The sequence below is a fragment of the Chrysemys picta genome, chromosome 10 (genome assembly GCF_011386835.1).
Source record: "Chrysemys picta bellii isolate R12L10 chromosome 10, ASM1138683v2, whole genome shotgun sequence".
Taxonomy (NCBI): Eukaryota; Metazoa; Chordata; order Testudines; family Emydidae; genus Chrysemys; species Chrysemys picta.
This window is the reverse complement of record NC_088800.1, coordinates 7619255-7641872: the sequence shown is the minus strand read 5'-3', so window position 1 is coordinate 7641872 and position 22618 is coordinate 7619255. Positions and strand designations below refer to the sequence as shown.

Genomic DNA, 22618 nt, shown 5'->3' with positions numbered 1-22618 from the left:
GTCTGAGGGAAATAATTCATTTAGCTTCTCCGCAATGGCCTTGTCTTCTTTGAGTGCTCCTTTAGCACTCCATCTTCCAGTGGCCCCACTGATTGTTTGGCAAGCTCTCTGCTTCTGATGTACTTAATTTTTTTTGCTGCTAGTTAGTCTTTTGCTCTTCAAATTCTTTTTTGGCCTGCCTAATTATACTTGGCTTACCAGAGTTTATACTCTCTTGTATTTTCCTCTGTAGGATTTGACTTCCAATTTTTAAAGGATACCTTTTTGCCTCTTTTCCTGTGTTTTGCAACGGTGGCAATTTTTTTGCCCCTCCCCCCCTTTTTAAAAATTTGGGATATACATTTAATTTGAGCCTCTATTATGGATTTTTTCAAAAGTTCTCATGCAGCTTGTAGGCATTTCTTGTGACTGTTTTAATTTTGGTTGAACTAGCTTCCTCATTTTTGTGTAGCTCCCCTTTCTGAAGTTAAATGCTACGGTGGTGGGCTTCTTTAATATTTTAATGCCCCCCACCCCAGGATTTTAAATTATATAATGGTTGCTATTACTGAACAGCTCAGCTATATTCACTTCTTGGACCAGACCCTGTGTTCAATTTAGGACTAAATCAAGAATTGCCTCTTCCCTTGTGGCTTCCAGGACTAGCTGCTCCACAAAGCAGTCATTAATAGAGTGTAGAAACTTTCTCTGCATTCCATCCTTGAGTGATACATACCCAGTGAGTACAGGGATAGTTGAAATCCCCTATAATTAATTATTAATTATTATTATTGAGTTTTCTATTTTCATACTCAATTTCTGATTACTATCACCCCCCGATCCTTTTCAGCAGTACTACCACCTAGCCAATTATTCCTCATTTTGTAGGGCATCTGATTTTGCCTTTTAAATGTAGTACTTTGCATTTGTCTTTATTGAATATCATGTTGTTGATTTCAGACCAATTTTGCAATTTGTCAAGATGGTTTTGAACCCTAATTCTTTCTTCCAAAGTGCCCATCCCAGCTTGGGGTTATCCACACATTTTATAGGGATACTCTCCATACCATTATCTAAGTCATGAATGAAAATATTGAATAGTAATGGACCCAAGACCCATCCCGCAGGACCCCAATAGATACATCCTCCCAGTTTGACATTGATAACTACTCTTTAAGTACATTCTTTCAACCAGTTGTGCACCCAATTTATAGTAATTTCATCTAGAACACATTTCCCTAGTATGCTTATGAGAAGGTCAGTGGGACCATGTCAAAAGCTGTACTAAAAATCAAAATAGATCTACTGCTTGTCTACCCAGGCTGGGAGGCTCACTCCCAGCTGCAATTGTAGACATACCCTGAGGTGTCTCTAGTTGGACCACCCTGCGCCCCCCTCCAAAAATCACGCTAAGTCACTAGTCACTGCTGGAAACATTGGCCTTGGTACCTTGTGTTTACAGAATACAAAACAGTGCCTCTTATCCCAGACACCTAGACCAACATTTTCAGAAGCAGTCACCGATTTCATTTGCTCACCCCAAGAAACTTCAGGCCTAATTTCCAGAAGCGTGCAAGACCCAGAGCTCCTATTGAAACTAACAGAAACAGTGGGTTCTCAGTACTTCTAAAGATCAGCAGCCACTTTACATAATCCCAGGACTCCAGGAGTTGGGGGTTTAAGAAAAACACCAACTATTGAGAGAGTTCTGATAAAAATGGAAGAGGCAGCAGAGAACAGGTGCTTAGCATATTTGAAAAATGGGTCTTAATTTTTTATCATGCATAGAATATATAAAATATTACAAAGTTATTCAACCTGGTAATTGTGTGCATTCGTTTTACCATTGGGGTAGCTTCAGACATCTTGATTATCAGCTGAAGCAGTATAAATCCTCTCCTCACAAGGCAGACTTCAAAGATCTCCATTAACAAATCTCAACAGTAAACAGTAGTAGTAGGGGTGAAACACCTTTTTTCAAGGACTATTGCATCTGAAATTTGGCACAGATGGCAAGAACTTGTGTATATATGGTAGTTTATTGTTTGGCTCATTTCATTCCCAAATCTTTGCTATAATACTTACCCTAAACTGTGCCTGCTGCGTAAGATGAGGACTGAGGCAGACAACATGATGAGATAGGATTGCAAATAAAAATCTTTATTGCATCTTAGGACCAAGTCTTTCAACACTTTCCATGCATTGAATCCATTATAAGTATCTACATCCTTGGGGCTGTCACCAAAAAAACGACAGTTGTAGAACAATGAATCTAGACTAGTTGCAAACGCAATTCACATTCCATAAATGTGTAACCACTGATTATTTTCCTATTGGACTATTCAAGCAGTTACTCCATAAAGACCCCTTAAAACTTGGTAAATCAAATCTAAGTACTGATTTTCATTCTCTTTGACTATCCTTCACCTCCCAAAGAGTAGGTCTTTATATAACTGACATGGAACTAGGGCAAAGTGGTGTTGACGAGTACAATAGAAAAATATAATTTTTCACTGGCTTTATCTTTAACTTCTGAGCCCAATATATGATCTGCTTCAACAGTAATTTCCATCAGTGTTCTAAGTCTCAATGCAAAAGAGTTCCCCCTCCTTCTGTTCACTTTAAGGCACTTCATTTGTATGTTTATTTAACCTTTACTAGGTGATAACTCAGAGGGGTCATATTGTTTCTACTCAACATTCTCTCTCCCAGGTTTATCTTAGAGCATCAAAACAATTCCCAAGGTTATTTAAGTTACTCAGTAAAATTTTAAAAGGAATTTGGAATAAAAAATACTTTCAAAAGAAATCTTTGGAGATCACAGTTTACTGTAAGTAAGATGTACACTACCTTAAGAGTGAGAAAAAGCAATACATTCCTAATAGATATATAAATAAATGACTAACAGATATTCAAGAAAAGGGCAAGAACCTAAAACAATGGATATTAAATAAATTAAAGGTCTATCAGATAAAGAAAACAAAAGAAACTAGTAATCAAAGAATGTAACAATTGTTCCCATCAACATCTTGTAACTGACTGTACAAAATGAATGCAATCAAATGTAAGTTTCCAATGTTCTCATTAGGGATTTCAAATTTTGAGTTGTGTACCTGGTTTTGCAGTGAGAAATTCTCATTTCTCCCTCTCACACTCATTACAATTTTGCATGTCACCATCATACAGTCTCTGTTCTAGACTGGAGAACAATTTAGAATCCACAGAATCCACCATGGAATTTTTAATGTTAGATCCACATATGGACCAAATGTCAGACAAAACTTACATATGGACTAAACTGATACAAGTTTATCAAGTGTGCTTCTTTTCCACACACCCCTTCAAAAAGCTGCTCGGCCACAAATAAGCAAAAGTACATTTTTGGTTGAAGTAATCAACCTATTGAAATACTCCTGAAATTAATAACCCAACTATTGCCACACTGTTTTGAATCGTTCTAACACAATTTGAACATTATGGCTATTTAAAAAGAGTAGAATCTGTGTAATGTAACAGTCACAACACAACAGTTAGGTACAGTACTTTGCTTGAATGTTCAGGTTCCAATTTATAGAATCCTAGCAAAGAAGACAGCAATGGAAAACGGTTTAAAAAGGAGGTCTTTTGTTCATATGGAAACCTTATTTCAAGTCATCAGAATTATGCAGATCTGCAAGATAATACTCAGCCAAAATGTTTGTTCAAAGGCAAATATCAATCACAGTTTTGTTCAAAAAAAAAGCTCATTCTCAAAAGAGTTCTTGGTAAGAAAACATGATTTCTAAAATATATCCTTGTGTGGTCTTTAAAAAATGAGCTATCAAAACATTTCCCAAAAATAAATTAGATAATTAAAAAAAGTCTTCTCCAGCATAGCTGGACATTAGGCTGTCCTCACTGAGCCATTAGTATTGCTGCTTTTCCCAAAGCTAGGGTCATTTTTTTCAAGCCATAGTTCAGCCAACTGTTGTGTGGACCCATAAGTTGAAGCTTTGGACCCCAAGCACATTTTATATTGTTTCGGATCAAGATTGGGGTCACAAAAGACTGGATGATGTACATGAACAACTCCGATTTCTTGGCTTCGGAAAGTCTTTAAGCCAGCTTGAATGACTTTGTTAAATAGGTCCACGTCCTCAAGGCCCCAACCTTGGATAGAGACATCAAAGCCACCTGCTCTAAGGAGATCGCCTTTGTAAATACAAGTAATGCCAAAGCCATAGTTCCTCCAGAAACCTGTTTTCTGGGTGAAGGCAAAATGATTGTCACTGGGAACTTTTCCACTATAAACTATCTTTGGATCATACTGACTAAAGATGACTGGAAAGTATATTTGTTGGCCCAAAACTGTATTGGCTCTACATCGTTGGAGAAACTCTGTGGTAAACACTAGGTCAACGTCACAGAAGAAGAGCAAAGACTCATTTTTAAACTGAGAAGATCCAACTTCAAGAGCCAGAGCTCTTGAGAATTCCCCAGACACTGGCAAGATTTGCATATCAGCCTTGGGGTACTTAATACGGTAATCTCTCATCAATTCAACTTGCTTCGCCTTATCAGGGTTTGAGTCAGAATTGAAAAGCAGGACGACCAGCTTGACGTTCTGACTGGGAATGAGGCAAGTTTTCTCAAAATTCCCCATGAACCTAGCAAACATCTCAAAGCGTCCGGACAGAGGAATCAAGATGTTGATCTTCTGGTCTTTGGGCTCCTTCCGCTCTGCTTTGGATCCAGTGAGCTGGAATGGAACAAACATCTTCAGTGAATTGGACAGGAAAGACAAGGATCCAGAATCTTGGTTAATTTTGCTGGCCAGCTCTTTGGCATCTATCTCTTCATGCTCCATAAACTGGATCTTGCTGAATGTCTGCTGTAGGTAGGCATGCCTTCTGACAGGCACGGTCATCTTCTTTCCCTTGTGTTTTTTGTATAGAAGCAATAAGTCAAGAACATACTCTGCTCCATACATAGGATTAACTCTGCGATAGCCGTATTGTATCTCCTTGAAATCAATGATCCGCCCTCTGGTCTTAGCATTTGCATTGATCATTTCCATGACCTGCATAACAATGTCATCCAATGCTTCACGCTGAGATGAGTCCATCCCTCTCCGAGGGGGCTGTCCATCAGCTGCAGAATAGAGATACTTTCCCGTAAGGAACTCCCATTCCAAGACCTCCTCACGCTGGCGTGGCTGGAACCTCATAAAAGAAGGTGGTATCCCCAGCTGAAGGTCATCTTTGTGTATTTCTGCATTGCTGTATTTGCTCATCAGGACAATTTCTCTGTGCAGCTGTATAGTCCGGTAACGCAGTTCTGCGATTTTGCGACTCAGCATGTAACTATGAAGTCTATACTGGTACGGTGGGTTCTTGTTGGGATGCAGCGTTATAGCTCGGTGTATCTTGCTATTTCTAAGGTCTTTGATGTAGCCTTTTTTGTTCTGCTCATAATTTTCATAAAACAGCTGCTGCATCTAAAAAGAGAAATATTAAGTTACTATTTTTGCAACATTAAGATTTTAGCAGTAGTGTATTTGTGACAGTTACCCCATATAGCCCTACTGTATGAAAATGCCTCCTTGCTTATATGACCAGAAGTCTTTCTGAATAAGCTGTTCTCCATTTTAGGCACAGGTTGTAGGGATACCAGCTGCTACTCAAAGGAATTAAGAGCGTTATTCATTGTAAACTGGTGAGAGAAATATCTACCAAGGATTGGGATTATGATGTCCTACTCTAGAAATATTATCTGAACAACTCATTTTTAGTCTAAGACAGAAATATCAGATGTGTGTTTTTATTCTCTACATTATAAAATGAATTGCATTTTCCTGTTTTTTTTTTTAAATGGTATATGGAAAGGCAAGAACATTGTATTCAGAATAAGTATGTTTTCATTATCATGTCCTTTTAAACTTTTCCTTTACGGCCAAACTCTTCTAAAGAAAAAGGGTAACAGAGTTAAACTTGTAGAATACCAGTGTGAAACCTAAACTAAACATTTTTACCAAAGATGCTAAGTACTATGTTTAATTTCTGCATTAGTAAACATGAGGGAACCACATTACACATATCAGGATTCAGTCTCTGTGGTAGGGGGTGATGAGGTCCACAATTTTTTTTTAAATTTTAGTATCTCAAATAAGATTCAGAGTTCAAATAATAAAAGGTGCCTTCAAAAAGTACCAACAGCAGTTTCATAAAGTAAGTAAAACATAAGGTACATATACAGTAGACCAGTGTTTCTCAAACTTGGGACGCCGCTTGTGTAGGGAAAGCCCCTGGCGGGCCAGGCCGGTTTGTTTACCTGCCACGTCCACAGGTCCGGCCGATCACGGCTCCCACTGGCCGCGGTTCGCTGCTCCAGGCTAATGGGAGCTGCTGGAAGCAGCATGGGCCGAGGGACGTACTGGCTGCCGCTTCCCAAGTTTGGGAAACACTGCAGTAGAACATAAGTATTCTTAAAATGGGAATTGCTCTATTTAAAAATAACGAGGTGGCAGGCCGAGACTGGTCTACACTGAGAAGTTATATCTGCATAGCTATGTCTCTCCGCGGAGTGAAAACTCCATACTCCTGGGAGACAGTCAAGCCGACCTAACCCCCAGTGGAGAGAGTGCTAGTTGAGGGAAGAATTCTTCCGTCAACCTAGTGAGCACCTCTCGGGAAGGCGAATTAACTACAGTGATGGGAGAAACCCTCCTGCCACTGTAGTGTTTACACTGAAGCACCACAGCGGTGCAGCTGTAGCAGTTCAACCGTACACATAGACTCATTCTGTCTTAAAATATCTCAGACTAAGTGTCAAATCTAAGAATGCAAGCCCATTCAAGCAGTGTGCTAAATGCAAATCATAAAATAAGAAAAAGAAATAACAAAATGAAGTCTCCATCTTAAAGATGCTAAAAGAAAGGCAGTTATGTGATCCTGTTGTGTCAATGTACAGCAGCTAGAAGTTCCATTGCATGGGCCTCTAATTGCTGTTTGTCCTAAATTAAGCCCATTGTTGTGGAGGAGTATAAAGAGATGCGTGTACACACACACACACGGAGTGTTTGGAGTGCAAGTTGCCCACCACACTTTATAGGCACCTAATTTGCTTGGTCTGACTCACCATTTAAGAACAATGTTATATTAACTAGAGCTGCATATTACTTGCAGTGGGCACATTACTGCAACGTGGTCAGGGGAAAAACGATATGGGGTAGTAATGCAAGTAATCCCCATTTCTTTCCCTCTCCTTCCCATTTCTTTGTCCTTCAAAACATTTGTCCTTTCCTATTCTACCTTCCCCAGGTTAAGTCATTCTTCCATCTTGTCAATGTAAACTGTAAGCCCTTTGGAACAGAATCTGTCTTTTACTAGGTGTATGTATATTGCCCAGCACAAAGGGGACCTGAACTTGGTTAGGGCCACTAGGCTATAAAAACAGGTCAACTGACAAGGAATACATACCCTTTTGGAGTAGTGCATGATAGAAACTCTCCCAGATAAAGAAGTAGGGTGTTACTGGGGTGGAACTTAATCCAATTGAAACTCAGAGTAGGCGTGGGAAGAGTTAAACTGACTTAGGCCTTCTTCAAGAAACCAGCTCTGAAGCATGGTTCCCATCCTGCCCTCCCTCCCTTTTTAATTATGTGTATGTTGTTTCTGTTACTAATAATGGGTTACTGTAGCATATTTTGAGTCTTGTAGTTTCTGTTAAGATTTCTGGGATCACACCCACTTAGAATCAATCTTGTAAACACACTGTTTATTACAATGGAGAATTTATATAGCATGAACAAAAATATTGCAAGAGCACAGAGTTAGAGCATGTACTTTAATTCTAAGCTGTCTCCACCAGGCATGTCTTTTATATATATAGCACTAGATGTAATACCACATATAGTATCTATCTGTGGATTTCAACAGTAGTTCAACTGTATGAATACAAGTGAAGGCACAGATTTCCATAGGACTGTGGAAAGCAAGATATACTATTTTATATTGTTTCAATAGGTAGCTAGTATCAGGTTCTTGTTTTGTTTTTTAAACAGCACTGATAATAGCATTTATTTTCAAATTCTGTTTTGGATTTAAAAAGAAAAACAAATAAATCAAGACCATACAACCTGAGAACATTTATTCTAAGATACCAAACCAGGGCACTCAAACACCCACAATAGGAAACAATCAAAAGCAGAAGCATTTTTAGGTTACTTTACTCAACAAAGTTTTAATAGAACTCTGACGGGTAGGAAAAATGATATGAAACATCTGAATGCAAATTAAGATATGGGCCATTAACTAACTTTCTGAAACAAAAGTAATTGGTATATTTTAAGGACTACAGTAGGTGCTTGCTAAGTAGGAATAAAATGTTAGCAGTGCAAGTTAAAGCCCAGATAATTTAATACTTTTCTTTCCTCTCTCTTCTAGCAGAGCTGATTTGAAAAGAAAAAAGTAGACTTGACTGCTGTTTCAAGTGTTAACTCAATGCAGTTTAAACAGAAAGCGTTAAATTCCTACCCAGCCCTCCCAAAGTGGAAATTCTAACAAACCACTCACTGCAGTTGAGCTACCAGGCAGTGCTAGAATGCAGATATACAACTAATTAGAAGGCACCAAGATTTCCAGAGAGTTTGTATATAAACATGTTTTTCAGAAGAATAGCTTGCAAGGATATTTTAATTGCTTTTCCTATAACACTTCACGTCTCCTCCCTCCCAGACAAGCCACTCCCCATGTACTTCATAAGCAAAAGTAGGCCCTTATGGCCTCTTGTACACTGTGGGCCTGATTCTCTACTCATTGACGTGGACGGCAAAGCTCCCATTGACTTCAATGGTAAAGGATGTTTAAAAATAATATTGAGTCACTCTTGATATATAGGCTTGGTCTACACTACCAATGTATGTTGGTAAAACTGCATTGCTCAGGGTGTGGAAAATTCACACCCCCTGAGCGACACTGTTATCCCAACCTAACTGCTGGTGTAGACAGCACAATGTTGGCTAAGAGGGCTTCTGCCATTGACACAGCTACCCGCTCTTGGGAAGGTGAAGTATCTATGCCGATGGGAGAAGCTCTCTGGTTGGCATAGGTAGTGTCTTCACTCATTGCTACAGTGGTGCTTAAAAGCCGCTGCAGCACTGTAGTGTAGACAAGCCCTAAGATCCCATTTAAAAATGCTTTATAAAGGGCTAATAAATCATTAAGAGATGTTATAAGCATATTATAGACTTAAGTAGTTTGTTATAGGTGGTTATGCATCAATAGAGGGTGTCATAGATGGCTATATGTAGCTTATTGACCGGCTGAACTAACAATCGATTACCCATTTATTAAAACAACTCATTAACCCTGAGAGAGAGAGAGAGAAAAACCATCTATTCGGCAACTCATTTTTTCACAACTCAACCACATTATCTTGTGCAGCCTCACTTGCCCTACTGCCAGTGCATTCTGGGAAAAAACTGAGCAGTTAACCCACAGTGCCTCCACAAAGGACGGAGTGCTCCAGAGACAAGCATACAGAAGGGCACAAGCACCTTATAATGCAGCATACTCCGGGATGCCCTATTGCACACAGCTAGAAAGAAAAGGACTACCTGAATCAGTTATATAGCTAGCCCCCCCGCTCCCATTTTCACCTTTGGGATGACTCGATTAAAGAAAAAAATCACCATGTTTTAGCCTACATCACTAACAAGGACAACCCGTGGTTAGCAATCACAGCTACTACCAGAGTAGTTGTCATATCCATGCAGAAGGGGGGGGAAATGACTTAGCAGCACCACTGCTGAGAAGGATCTAGGAGTTGTAGTGGATCACAGCCTCAACATAAGTTAGCAAATGCAATTTTAGTTGCATTAACAGAGGCATAGCATGCAAGTCCTGGAGGTTTTAGTACCACTCTTCTCAATTCTGGTTATGCCTCAGCTGGAGTACAGTGTCCAAGTTTGGATGTCAATGTATAGAAAGGATGTAGAGATGAGTGAGGAAGATGTTTGAAGGAATGGAATACAAGCTGAAGGAACTGAGTATGTTTAGTTTGGAAGAGAGGAGATATGGGAGTTATCTTCAGATACTTGAAAGGCGGCCATAAAAAAGATGGAGAAAAGTTGTTCTCTTTTGCCAATGGAACAGACTTGCTTGGGGAGGTCACGGAAGCTTCTTCACTGGAGGTTTTCAAAAGGAGGCTGGATAAACATCTGTCTTGGATAATTTATACACAACAAATCCTGCATCTTGGCAGGGGGTTAGACTAGATGCAGTCCATTCTAACCCTATGATTCTATGTCGGGGGACACAATCCATGGCACAATTTTGCCATGCCAGCTAGTTATATATTTGTTTAAAGGTTAGCATATGCAAGGGCCCTGATCTGAAAGCATTTGGTCATGCCACCAAAAGGATTGCAGCCATGTTTGCTATTTGCACATTTCATTTTTTCAGGATTTGGAAACACTAAACAGTTATGACTTTTTTGGTTTTTAACCTAGCGACCATCAAAATGTGTAGACAGAAATCCAGAAGAAAAGATCAAATGATAGCAAGGTGGTCAATCTGTGGAATGTACAGTTCTCTACAGGACATTATGTGCAAGCTTTTGCATGACAAATTGGTTATTAGAGCCTCGTTAGTAAAACATGTATGCAAACTCCTCATTTGGAACACACTTCTCTAAGTCTTTTTTTTTAAAAGAACCTTTCATGGTTATTATTTTGGTGATTATATTCTAAGCATGCTTTATTCTAATGCAGAGTACAGGAAATACAGGGATACAAAGAGGCGCTACTCTTTATTAACCAGTATTTACTCTAGACCTGTTGAAGCCTTAAAACGCCCTAATGTTCCCCAATATGTTAGAGACTGAATGTTTAAACTGTGGTACAGCTGTTGTGGGCACTATGGGCTTGGAGCCAAAAGACTAACTGAAAGAGTGTTATGTTGATCATTTTAAATGAAGAAGTCTTTTGCAGGCAAAAAAAGAGTGTATTGGAGAAAATGGTCTTAAAAAATAAGGCCAATATATACAGAAACTGGCCTGCAGCCACAGAATAGCCCCATAGGACATGCTCTCACAGCTCCAGATTGTTCTGCAACAGCCCAGAAAATACAGCTCCACAAATGTCATGAAAAGCAGCTCTGGACAACTCATGTTATATGGCATATTTATGAATACCTGAGATGCACTTTAAATACAAAACCCATCTAATTAAAACCTAGGATAATAGCTAATGTTGCATGGCTCAGGAGAACTTTGTGCGACAGCAGGTGAGCATCTGATCTCGGCAGCAGGTGAGGGGCACTCTTCCACAAGAGAAAAGAAAGTGCATAAGACGACCACACAGAGGCCTTGTCTATAGTTTTATTGCTTTAACTACACCAGCCTAAAGCAGCCTCCTCCTCCCCACACAGTGTAGGTGCAGTCATATGGGTTTAAAAGTGCTTCTATTAGGATAGATTGTTCCAGTTCAGCGATGTGAAATAAGCTTTCCTGATATAAACCACCTTATGCCAGTTCAATTGCATCTACATTCATGGTTTTGCCACCTTAACTATGTCAGTAAAAAAACAAAAAAAACCCCCAAGCCCTTTGTGCGGTTCTGCTGGTAAAATGTTCAACGCTTAGACCAGGCCACAGGATAAAAGTCTTTTCTTTATCATTGTGGTTTGTGCATTTTTGGGGGTGGTGGGGGAGTTTGCAGGAGATTCAAGTACCAGATCTTTGAGCATGAAAGGACATTGAGGATTCTTCGTAATGACTCTTCATACAGGTTTCTGCATTTTAAATTTGACTGTGTCACATGCAGCCCCCACAGCTATTGCTGCGGTGCTCAAAGATATCCCGTACAATGGACGTTACTGTGTTTCGGGGAAAAGGATGAACCGTGATTTCCTACGCATGTCACTCTCACCCTTTAAACACAACCTCTCAGTTTGCCACAACAAGAAGAGATACAGAAAGCGTCATATACAGCGCTGACCAATACAACATTCAGGCCCCAATTCAGCAAAGCAATGAAGCACGTGCTCAGCCCATCCTTTTTAACTTCAGCACATGTTTAACTATCGTTGACTCTAATGAGGTTTGTTTTAAATAAAAGGGAAAAATATAGTTGGACAAATCTCAAACAGGATCTCTAACACGGTTTTGGAAAAGAACGTCAAGGGTGCTACAAAATCGTTTTAGGCTCAGAACCTATGTATTAAATAATTCTAAGCCTGCTCTTCAGAAAGAGTGAGCTGTACTTGGCAAAATAAACTTCTTTTTATGATATTACAGAAAACAGTGCTGCTGGTGGTTTCATTTAAGTGTCTAGAGTCTGCTAAGGCTCTCTCAGGATCTTCATTCCAACAGTGCTGTGTGTATTGCTGACCTCTATGAAGCTACTGCTCCCCCTCTCTCCAGTGTGTTTTAAAAGGGAAGCCAAACAACTTGGACAACTTTAAAGTACAGCAAATCCAAGGTCACTGAATTCCCAAGGAATGTCTAGTCCAGCTGTAAATTACAGCAGTGACTGCGTTTGAGTTTAATCTTTAGTTTACAATAGTTTACAATGCAACTACTTCATTAAGCAACCGACCTTTTTGCTTCATCTCAATAAGCACAGAAGCTTAAAAATCTGTCCTCAATTTGCCCATTTCCAGTTTCTCCAAACCAATTAATTTCTAATGGATCATACTCTCCAAATTTGAATCTCTTCTCCTTTCTACCACCCAACATAGTCACTTGTCCAAACAGCAGCTCTCCCTCCAATGTTAGTGTGATATGTCTGCCGATGGTCGCTTTAGAATCATGGAATTAGCACTACGAACAGACCACAGTAGAAAGGAGTTTAAAGAAAGAATATAATAATTTAAGATCTCCTGGTTATGAAGTGGAGGAAAGATGGAAAATAAACCTTTTCATTTTGTTTTGCAATGACCTTTTCCTGTGATCTAGACAAGGGAACTAGTCAGTTCGCTGCAGTTGGAAAGTGAAGGGTCCTCTCACCCCTGCCCCCAAATTCAGTAATGAGAAACAGACTGGGACCCTTAGTGGTTTAAAAAAAAAAAAAGAGAGAGAGAGAGAGAGAGACGAGACAAGAGCTTTCACAAGCATCTTTCAGGAGGAGATTATTGCATGGTTTGTTTAAATAATGTCTTCCCATTTGGAACATATAACATACTAGCCACACAGCTGCCATCACTCCAGTTCTATAAAGTCTCAGGGCTGCTCCTTTGCAGTTATTTTATTTTTTTAAAGCAAAAAGCAGAACCCTACTCTGCAAGTATTTTGTATCACAAAAGAGAAACAAAATAAAAAAAAAAAAAAAAAAAAAACACCGTTAAAACTGGCTTTTTGAAGAGATTAGATTTGGTTATGCAAACCTCACAAGGTTTGGCTGTAATTTAGGATTCTGCTTCCAAAAGGATTCTTTCTGACTTAATAGGAACAAAAGCAAGGTGTGCGCCAATAAAAGCTATTCAATGTTCTACCCTACAGCTACTAAAGAAGTGCAGCATCATAGGTGTCGATGACTAATTTATAAATCACATTCACTTGAGAAAGTGTGTTCAAAATTCATTTTGAGCATTTCCCGATTAGGAGTCCAGTGGAAATGCACTGTTTTGTATGTGGGTCTGTCTCACTTGAGCTCAGACATCGACCTGTGGGAAAAGTGATTCAGCTTTCCTTCACAAATCGAGGAGCGGCTGCCTTCACTGATCCAGACAAAATAGGAATGACGTAGTAGTAACTCACTTCTGATCTGTTCATTTAAGGCCAGACGCAGAGACTGTACCAAATTACTTTCATACCAAATATTTTGTGTGTTGGATTTTATTGTTCCTCTTAGGGCTGGTCTACAGTATGCAGTTAGGTCGACGTAAGGCAATTTACGTCGACCTAGTTATGTCAGTGTCTACACTACAGCCTTCCTCTTGCTGATGTAAGTGCCCTACAACACCGTGCCCTTTAAATCACTGCCGGAGAAGCTGGTCCCGTCCGGCACGGCATACCGGCTCACTTTCATCTCTGGGTGCAGCATCAATTTCCATCTTGTATTTTAACGATGCAATAGCACACCAAGGTTTAGAAATAGGATTCTCCATAGAATGGACCTTGTTTGCCAAACTGACCTTATATATAGATTTTTAAACAGGGTGTTTTCTCATCCAGTAGTTCTTCTGTTATTTTCCACCTCCTGTGTATGGCAATATCCTCTCCTCACAGAGAGGTAGAGGGGAACACTATGGCTACTTGATAGCCAACAGAAAGGATCATTGCTCACAAATATAAACATGATAAATTGAGGCCGTTAAAGTACTTAAAATCAAAACAAGAAAATGTTACAAAGAAAAAAAGCACAGAAGTAAAAGACGGCCTTCTCTTAATAGTTCTCTCACTACCTCATTATTGAAAACCATTGCTTAGAGAATTAGAAATAGCTTAGCCCGGTATGTGAACATTACAGCTGCTACAGCACAGCACTGCAACTGTGTAGTTGTAGCAGACACTTGGTAGAGCGATGGAAGGGGAGTATGAATTTTCCCACAGCCCTGATCAACGTAGGTGGGTCAACCTAAATTTTAGGTGTAGAACAAGTCCAACTCCTCGGTATAGAGCTGCACTAATCAATTATGTTGGTGACAAACTTTCAGAAGTGGAGATTAGGCCAACACGTCTTATTTATCTTAGCTGTATATCAAGGCCAGTGATACTGACAGAGCTGTAGCAATAAATGGGTCAAACCCTGAGGTCTTTCTTAAGTGCTAGATCCTGCAACAGGGCTCCACCCAGAGATTATTATTAGTTGTATTATTACTGTAGTTTCTCTGCCCTTCTGGATCTAGCTTGCCTAACATTAGGGATTTTTGCAACAATGCAGCTACGTTGGTGCAGCATCTTTCAAGCAAACACCCAGTGTAGGTGTTCTGCACCAGTGCAAAATGGAGATTGCACCACTGCAACTTACCTCTGGTGCACTAGAGATTTTTACTGGTGTACCTATACCAGCGTACGTGCACTGCTGATTCCAGAACACCTAGTCAAAATCACTAGAAATCTGGAACACATTAGATTTCTGCAATTATTGGACTAGCAAAGTGTCTGTATGATACGGTTGCCTTAACTGACATTGCCTCTACACCACTGGAGCTGCCATAGCTAGTGATGTAGCTTAGTATATATTTTTGCATCGCCTACTCTAGCAACATGAAATGCTTTCACATGAATAGGTATCTGCTCTGATGCTAAGGCAGCTACACACTGTGTCCTGGCATGATAGTTTATTTAATCCATTTTTGTAACTTCAAAAATGGGCTTGTTCTATCAACTTCATCATCTGAAATGATACAAGGGGTGACTGGGACACAGTATCTATGGCCTGCTAGAGTCCTTCATTGTAAACTAGTTTAACACTGGTGAAATGTGAAGGCTAGCCAATAAAAATGAGACCTTTGCCTATGGAATCTCATCAGCATCACACACTGACATTATTGAGTAGCACCAAGTCAGTATTGAACTAGTGCCCCAACGCAGTGCTTATGAATTCTGGGAGATGCCATTTTTGGACTAATACTAAAAACTCCTCACCAGTTAAAGCAATCCAATACTTGTAGCATTTTTTACCAGAGCACATGTGTTGGCTTTAGTGTCCGACTGAACTTTCCCTGTGGGTAGTTACAGTCTGCTGACCTACCCAATTTCCCCTTCTAGGTTCAAATGGTTAGTGCATTATTATTCTTCACTTTCAGTCCTGGACTATTTAGCAATTCTGGGCACTTATTAAAAGTTGTTGTTTTCCATTCCTGGTGTGACTGCATTTCCCGGCTCCATCATTACATATCAGCCCTGAAATAGATCAGTTACGCCAGCCCAAAACACAACTGCTAAAACAATATTCCTTGCCGGCCACATCACCCACCCTTGGATTCCCTTTACTGGCTGACACTTTCACTTCATCAAGTTCAAACTTTCTGTCCTCTACGTCAATGCCCTTCACAACTCTGCCCCTTCCCTGTCTTTAACCAGAGGTGCTTCTTTCACACTGTCTACTATGCCAGTGATGCTAGTCTTGTATGGTGGGTGCTCTCCTAGCTGGCAGTAGGGTTGCCAATCCTCCAGGATTGGCCAGGAGTCTCCTGGAATCGGCATCAATCCCTAGGTGACTATTGAAAGCAATCCGGGAGATTTTAATAGGATATTTTAAGAAAATGACATTACGTCGTGTTGGAAAAGAAAATCTCCCGGAATGGCTTCGGTCAGTGTTGGCAACCCTACTGGTAGTTAGTTCCAGACTCCCATCCATTGCTTTTGGACTGAGAACCCTCCTACAGCCTTTTGGGATGCAGGAATTCACCCAGAAATCAAGAAGCACACAGTTCAAGTGCCCCCATAACATCAGCTCCTTAGACACTGAGCAAGACACCTTCTTCCCAGTGGCTTCTGGCTGATTCCTGCCTGCAAAGCAGAAAGGCTGCTCCCTGAACCTGTCCCCCAACTTCCAATCTCATATTCTCAGCTTGCTGTCCTGCAGCAGCACCTAGCCAGTCCTGCAGGCCACCCAGTCCCCTCTTGAATGGCATCCCCATCCCCCAAAGGGAGGAGGACTGGCAGCAGAGATAGGATTTCCTGCTTGCTCTCTACCCAGCCAAGGCTCTGGTTACAGAGAGCTGGCCATTTACACTTTTGACAGGTGGCCTGGGCCTGGGCATGTCACATGTGACTGTCTACTTCTTCCATAGCCAGCTGTGCTCCTCTTTCATGTCATCCTGCACAAGCTGATGTGTATGGCCATTACCCTCTCCTCCAAACCCCTTCTCAAGATCCACTTCTGTCGCAGGGCCTATAAGAAATAAGCCAGCTAATCAAAAGGCATAGTATGAGGACACATTTTAAAATAATATGTATTTTGACAGCATATTTTCCATTCTAGTCACCCGTGTGTTGCTTTCCTTCCTAAAATGGTAAACTCTTGGGATTGAAGACTGTGCCTTCATAAATTTGAAAGTACCAAGCACATACTGAAATGCTAGTACATTCTATAAAGTATAACTTCAAAGTGTCACTTCATTTTGCTTGCCACTCACAATGAACCTTTACGGTTTTTGTTGTAAACCCCATTTAATTGCACTGTACATAATCTAATCTGCTAGCGACATTTTGTCAAGTAAAGTTTATAATCTACATTAGCCTGGGCCATTAAAATAATGGCCTAGTTTTGCCTAGTGCTTTCCTGTGTCAGGCTGATTTCCTTAGCCACTCAGGACAGAAGTGTTCTTAGCTCTGGAAAATGACTACTAGAAATACTTATGTTCAGGTACAGCATAGGAAGATTATTATTAGTTTACAAGACATGACAAACTTTATAATGCACACCTAGCAATAAAGCAACTGAATGACACGGAACGGCGCATAAAGGCCAATTTACAAGTTACCGTGTCTCCCCATAATACTCAAAGATAAAACAACAACCCTCCGTTCACATGCTCTTGTTACTTTTTACCACAGCATAGCAACTGGGGTAAGATAAAGCATCATTTAAAGAGATCACACTATAGCAGCGAATCTGCTTAATGTGATACATTACAAATAACCCAATGGGAAATATTGTGCATCAAGTACAGCAACATTCTGGGTACAAAACCAATAATAAAGAGGAACAGCAGACGTCTCTGTGAAATAAAGAAAGACATATTAGCCAGCTCCCCGTGATATGCTGCAGTACCATTGTCCAACATTACATGTAGCATTTATGGAACACAAGGGTAATTTTTGTCCGTCGCATATTTCTTCAGCAGCCAATGACCAGAAATTAGCCCTCCCTGCCCAATCAATCTTGTTTTTTACTGGGTACTGCTAAGAATGATGAGAACGCCTATTCTGGCACTGGCTTGTGTGATGTGTCCACTAGGACGTGAACTAAAATCCCCCAACTAATTTCACAAGGAGAACAGCGGAAGATGACAGCCTTCTGTAGTTACTGAAGCAGCACAGCATCGTTTCAAAGTGTGTGTTTCAAAGGTACGTGTGATTCTGGCCAGAAGCACTGTTTTATAATTGCTCAGAATAGCAAAAAAGAAGCCACAAATTCTTGTGCTATGCGGAGAAACCACATACTTACTTACTCCATTAGAAGCTTACTGGATAGCATTGGCTCTGGCGCACTACAGTTTTGAAAGCCTATATGGTAAGGAGCACTGCGTGGTATGCAGTTACTGCAGATACAAATTTCCACAGTTAGATGCTATGATTGGGAAAGCTTTTTTTTTTTTTTTTTCTTTTTCTTTTTTTTGGCAGTCACGTCATTACTACACAGGACTGAAAGGAGGACAGATTCTCCAATGCCCAATAACCTCTACTATACCTTAAGACTGACCAATAGTAGCTGAATCTGAATGCAATCAACTACCCTCTTATCACTGGGAAACATACAGATTACATTTATATAGTGTCAAAGTTATATGTGGCTGTACAAAACCCTAAAATGGCAGAACCTGTGCCCCAAAGAACTTGGACTCTCACAGACAATGCACATGGTAGGTAGGTCACAAAAGGATATGGATACTTTGTCAATGAGATCGGTAGAGGAATGCTGCCTATTTAGGAGGGTCATCATTCTTTAAGTAATTTGACTTTCTGGACATTTGTTATAAAAAGGCTACATAAGACTCGTATGAAGCGCTCTAGCTATAAAATTCACCTATATTTGTAAATGGTGTCTCTGAAGTGTAAAAAATAAATTTTAAGATGGTATATTTAGGTCACTTTTTAGGAGAGGTAGAAGTGCGTGACGATTACTAAGCAAAATAAAGAGACTCATTTAAATAGATTTACAGGAGTTACAAATCCAGAAGGGGCGCACCAGCCAAATGATGGGAATTGAGAAGCTGCGTATGTTTGTTTGTGTGTACATATGTACACACAGAGAAAACAAGTCAGAACCCACGCCACTCCTCCCAAATTTTGCATATGTTTATAACTTTAAGAGAGCCAGTGATTTTTATTGTCATCCTATCGGTGGAACAACGTTCTAATTACTGAAATAAGTTGTCAGACAGACTGGCATTCCCACCCTCTCCCTGCAGTATCCAAGTTAGCCCATTCGTTCAAATATGGTTAGAGATTTCACATGGAGTTGCTGACTAACTGTATATGGTCTGAGGTTTTTGTGGAGGTTTGCTCTCTGGCATAGTTTGGACAAGTAACAAACAGCATGAGTCTGTGGCACTAAGTAATTGAGAGTATGCTGCAATACATGCAGTGTGTCAGACTGAGGAGGGGCTCACCTCCACGTCTGTGTTTTTAAGCTATGCAGATGTACGCCGCCTATAATTTAGCTTTGGCACTAAAATGTTCAGTGCTGCTTTTAAAACTTTATAATGCTTTAAGCAAAAGCAGGAAGTGTAGTTACCAACAGCTCCCATTACACTGAATGTAAACTCATTAGCCACTATTAAAAGAGTGAAACACGCTGCCTCAACTTTGGCAATCAAATCCTTCACGAAATTTGTCAATCAAGCAAGGCATGGATTTAATTCTCTTGAACGTTTCTGCTGCTTCCATGTGAATAGCTTTCTGATTTCTCCCCATGGTTTCTTTCTCACTCCGCTTCTATACTGGAGACAGGTCAGGTTCTTGCCACCCACTTCTGCTGATGGGACTTCAGAACTCAGCCACCATTTCAGAATTCTGATATTTCAACTGCCTGTTGCTGTTACATTGGCGGCTTTTAATGCATTCATTTGTAGCTACAGTATCCAAAAGCAGATTCTGAAGCACATGTAGCCTTTATACTGGGGCTCGGAATGCACATCCGATACAGTGCTTTTCCCTTCTTTTGTAGGGGTAAGGCCTCTCTAGAACTGCAGAAAGAGAAATGTGTACTTGCAGAGTGAAATGTGAAAAACTCTGGCTTTCCCTGCTCCCCTTTCTACCAGTTTGGGAGGCGGAGGGCAAGACAAGTTACTTCTTGTGCATCACACATAGGTCTGGCAGCTCGGCATGAGTCACAAAACTTTAGGGGGGTTGCTGCTAGGCCAAGGGAGGAAGGAAGAAGAGGGGAGGGGTCAGCAACCAGAAGGTGGGATGAGGCTCTTGTCAACAAAGAGGCAGGTTCGGGTCAGTGTGAGTGTTTTATATAAGAATGTAAGAGGGGCCATACTGGGTCCATCTAGCCCAGTATCCTGTCTTCCAACAGAGGCCAGTGCCAGGTGCCCCAGAGGGAATGAACAGAACAGGTAATCATCAAGTGATCCATCCCCGGTCACCCATTCCCAGCTTCTGGCAAACAGAGGGTAGGGACTCCATCCCTGCCCATCCTGGCTAATAGCCATTGATGGACCTATCTTCCACGAACTTACCCTAGTTTTTTTTTAACCCTATTAAAGTCTTGGCCTTTAGGGAGGAGGGATTGTGGCGAGTTTGATTAGAAGAAGGATAAGGATATGGAATGGGGTTAATAGCGTCACATACATGACTGCAATGCCTTGTTTTCCGGTGAGTCATCTATGAATGTTTAGTGTTTGACTTGTTGCTCGGAAGGGCTTTAGACATGGGTATCAGTGGAGCAAACTGAGTATGACTACTTCTTTCCTACCTCTTCCTTCCTGTTCTTTGGAGGCGTTCATTCAGCAATTAAGAACAGGAGTACTTGTGGCACCTTAGAGACTAACAGATTTATTAGAGCATAAGCTTTCGTGGACTACAGCCCACTTCTTCGGATGCATCTCTCTGAAACCTGTCAAATTCAGCAATTAAGCAGCTCTTGATGGGAAAAAAATGGTGATAATGCAGTGTCAGGAACCACCTAACTTGGAATGCCAAATCCTCTGCTGTCAGTTTACAGCAATATTCAGTCCTCTCATTACACCATTATTTTGGTCAATTAACTCTTTTAAAGCATACACAAAATCATCTAGGAAGACATTTTCATAAGGTTTATACTGCCCTTCTCGTCATAACCTGGGTCTTATTGAGCATCTATAATTTTTTGTTATCATAGCATGGTTGGAAATAGCGGATGCAAATTTGCTTTGAGTCCTTGTAAACTGGAACAAAATAAAATAAAATCCAGCAGCCACCCAAAACACATGCTAGGAACCAGTCTCTTCAGATGACCTCTGCAGTCTGGTGTGTTGCTAAAGGCCAGAGGAATTTGCCATTGCCTTTAGAAAACAATGTATCCAAGGGATGTTTGTTTTGGGAAGACAAATCTGTGCATTCCCCAGAAGTGTTTTGATCCATGAGGGTGAATAAATTACTGTGCCTCTCTGAATACCTCTCTTTTGATTTACGGAACACAGACCTCCCCCTCCCATGCACTTTGTAATAAATATTCTTTAGCATCATCGTGCACAGTCATCACAACTCCACACAGCAATCCATCCAGAGTGCCACCTTTTACTTGGCAAAGAGTCTAATGATAGAAGATATTGTTCTAATACCAAAACAAAAGCAATCAGCTTAGGCCTGATTTACACTACAAAGTTAGGTTGATGTAAACCACCTTGCTTGGACCTAGCTGTGCTTGTGTCTATATACAAGTCTGCCTCACGCTGATGCAAGTGCCCTGTCACGGCAGCGCTGTAATATCACCTCCCCGAATGGCACTGAGCCATAGTCAGCCTACTGGGGTTAATGCACCGTGAGTGTCGACACCGTGTAACCTACGTTGATTATAGACTCATAGACTTTAAGGTCAGAAGGAACCATTATGATCATCTAGTCTGACCTCCCGCATGATGCAGGCCACAAAAGCTGTCCCAACCCCTTTCCCTTGACTCTGCTGTTGAAGTCCCCAAATCCTGTGGTCTAAAGACTTCAAGTAGCCGAGAATCCTCCAGCTAGCGACCCCTGCCCCATGCTGCGGAGGAAGGATCTAACTTTCTTCCAGCAGCCTCCCACTATGTCCCACACTGACCACTCTGGTCACAATTGTGAACTGCACTGCCCAAGGGTCATGGGCACCAGAAGCCAACACCCTCTTTAAAAACGCCACGTATTTTTTGAAATGCCATTTCCGGATTGCCCAGCCTGGCGAGCACACATAGCAGCAATCCCTTGTTGTGGGCAACTGCCCAACGTACCATGCTGGCTACATGCTACAGACACTCTCCTGCCTGGAGTAGACAGGAGATATTGGATCACATGGGTCTGTGGGGAGAACAGCACAGCTTCTGGAGCTGCTGTATAAATGTGGACCTATACAAGCAGATTGCATGGGGGATGCAAGAGCTCCATGAATGCCAGCAACAACCTCCAATTGGTTTCTGCTACGTCCCACAGCCATCTGTCCTCCATGAAATTGTCATGTCCCCAGTTGTTCTGGTTGTACCGGCAGCTTTGCAAAGACGGGCAGACTCTTCATCCTGTGTTTGCAATGATCAAGACAATGGTGCAGAGTTGTTTGGGTTCCATGCTTCCATCAGAGATGGTGGGCAGCAAGAAGTGCCATGTGGTTTTGTGGGATTTTCAAAAAAGGCATGAAAAGTTATGGGTTATAGATGGCGTTATGGGATGGAGAAAGTTGCATGCTGGGAACTTGGCCCCTTGCTACTAATCACCTCTTTGCAAGTCATTTATGCCTCACCATTCATTGCCAAAATTTCCCAAAAGACAGCACACCAGAAGATGGAGAGAGGAGCACCCTGGGATACCCACC

The 22618-nt window shown here is 41.0% G+C and overlaps 1 protein-coding gene across 1 annotated transcript in view; it reads right to left on the bottom strand.

Annotated features, from left to right (window-relative positions):
* Positions 1–2118: 2118 nt before the first annotated feature.
* CHSY1 (chondroitin sulfate synthase 1) overlaps positions 2119–22618 on the bottom strand; it is a 102596-nt gene continuing 82096 nt past the window's right edge. The window contains exon 3 of the mRNA XM_005294824.5: positions 2119–5455. Coding sequence (XP_005294881.2) covers positions 3863–5455 — 1593 coding nt within the window. The 3' untranslated portion in view covers positions 2119–3862. The remainder of the gene's footprint in view (positions 5456–22618) is intronic.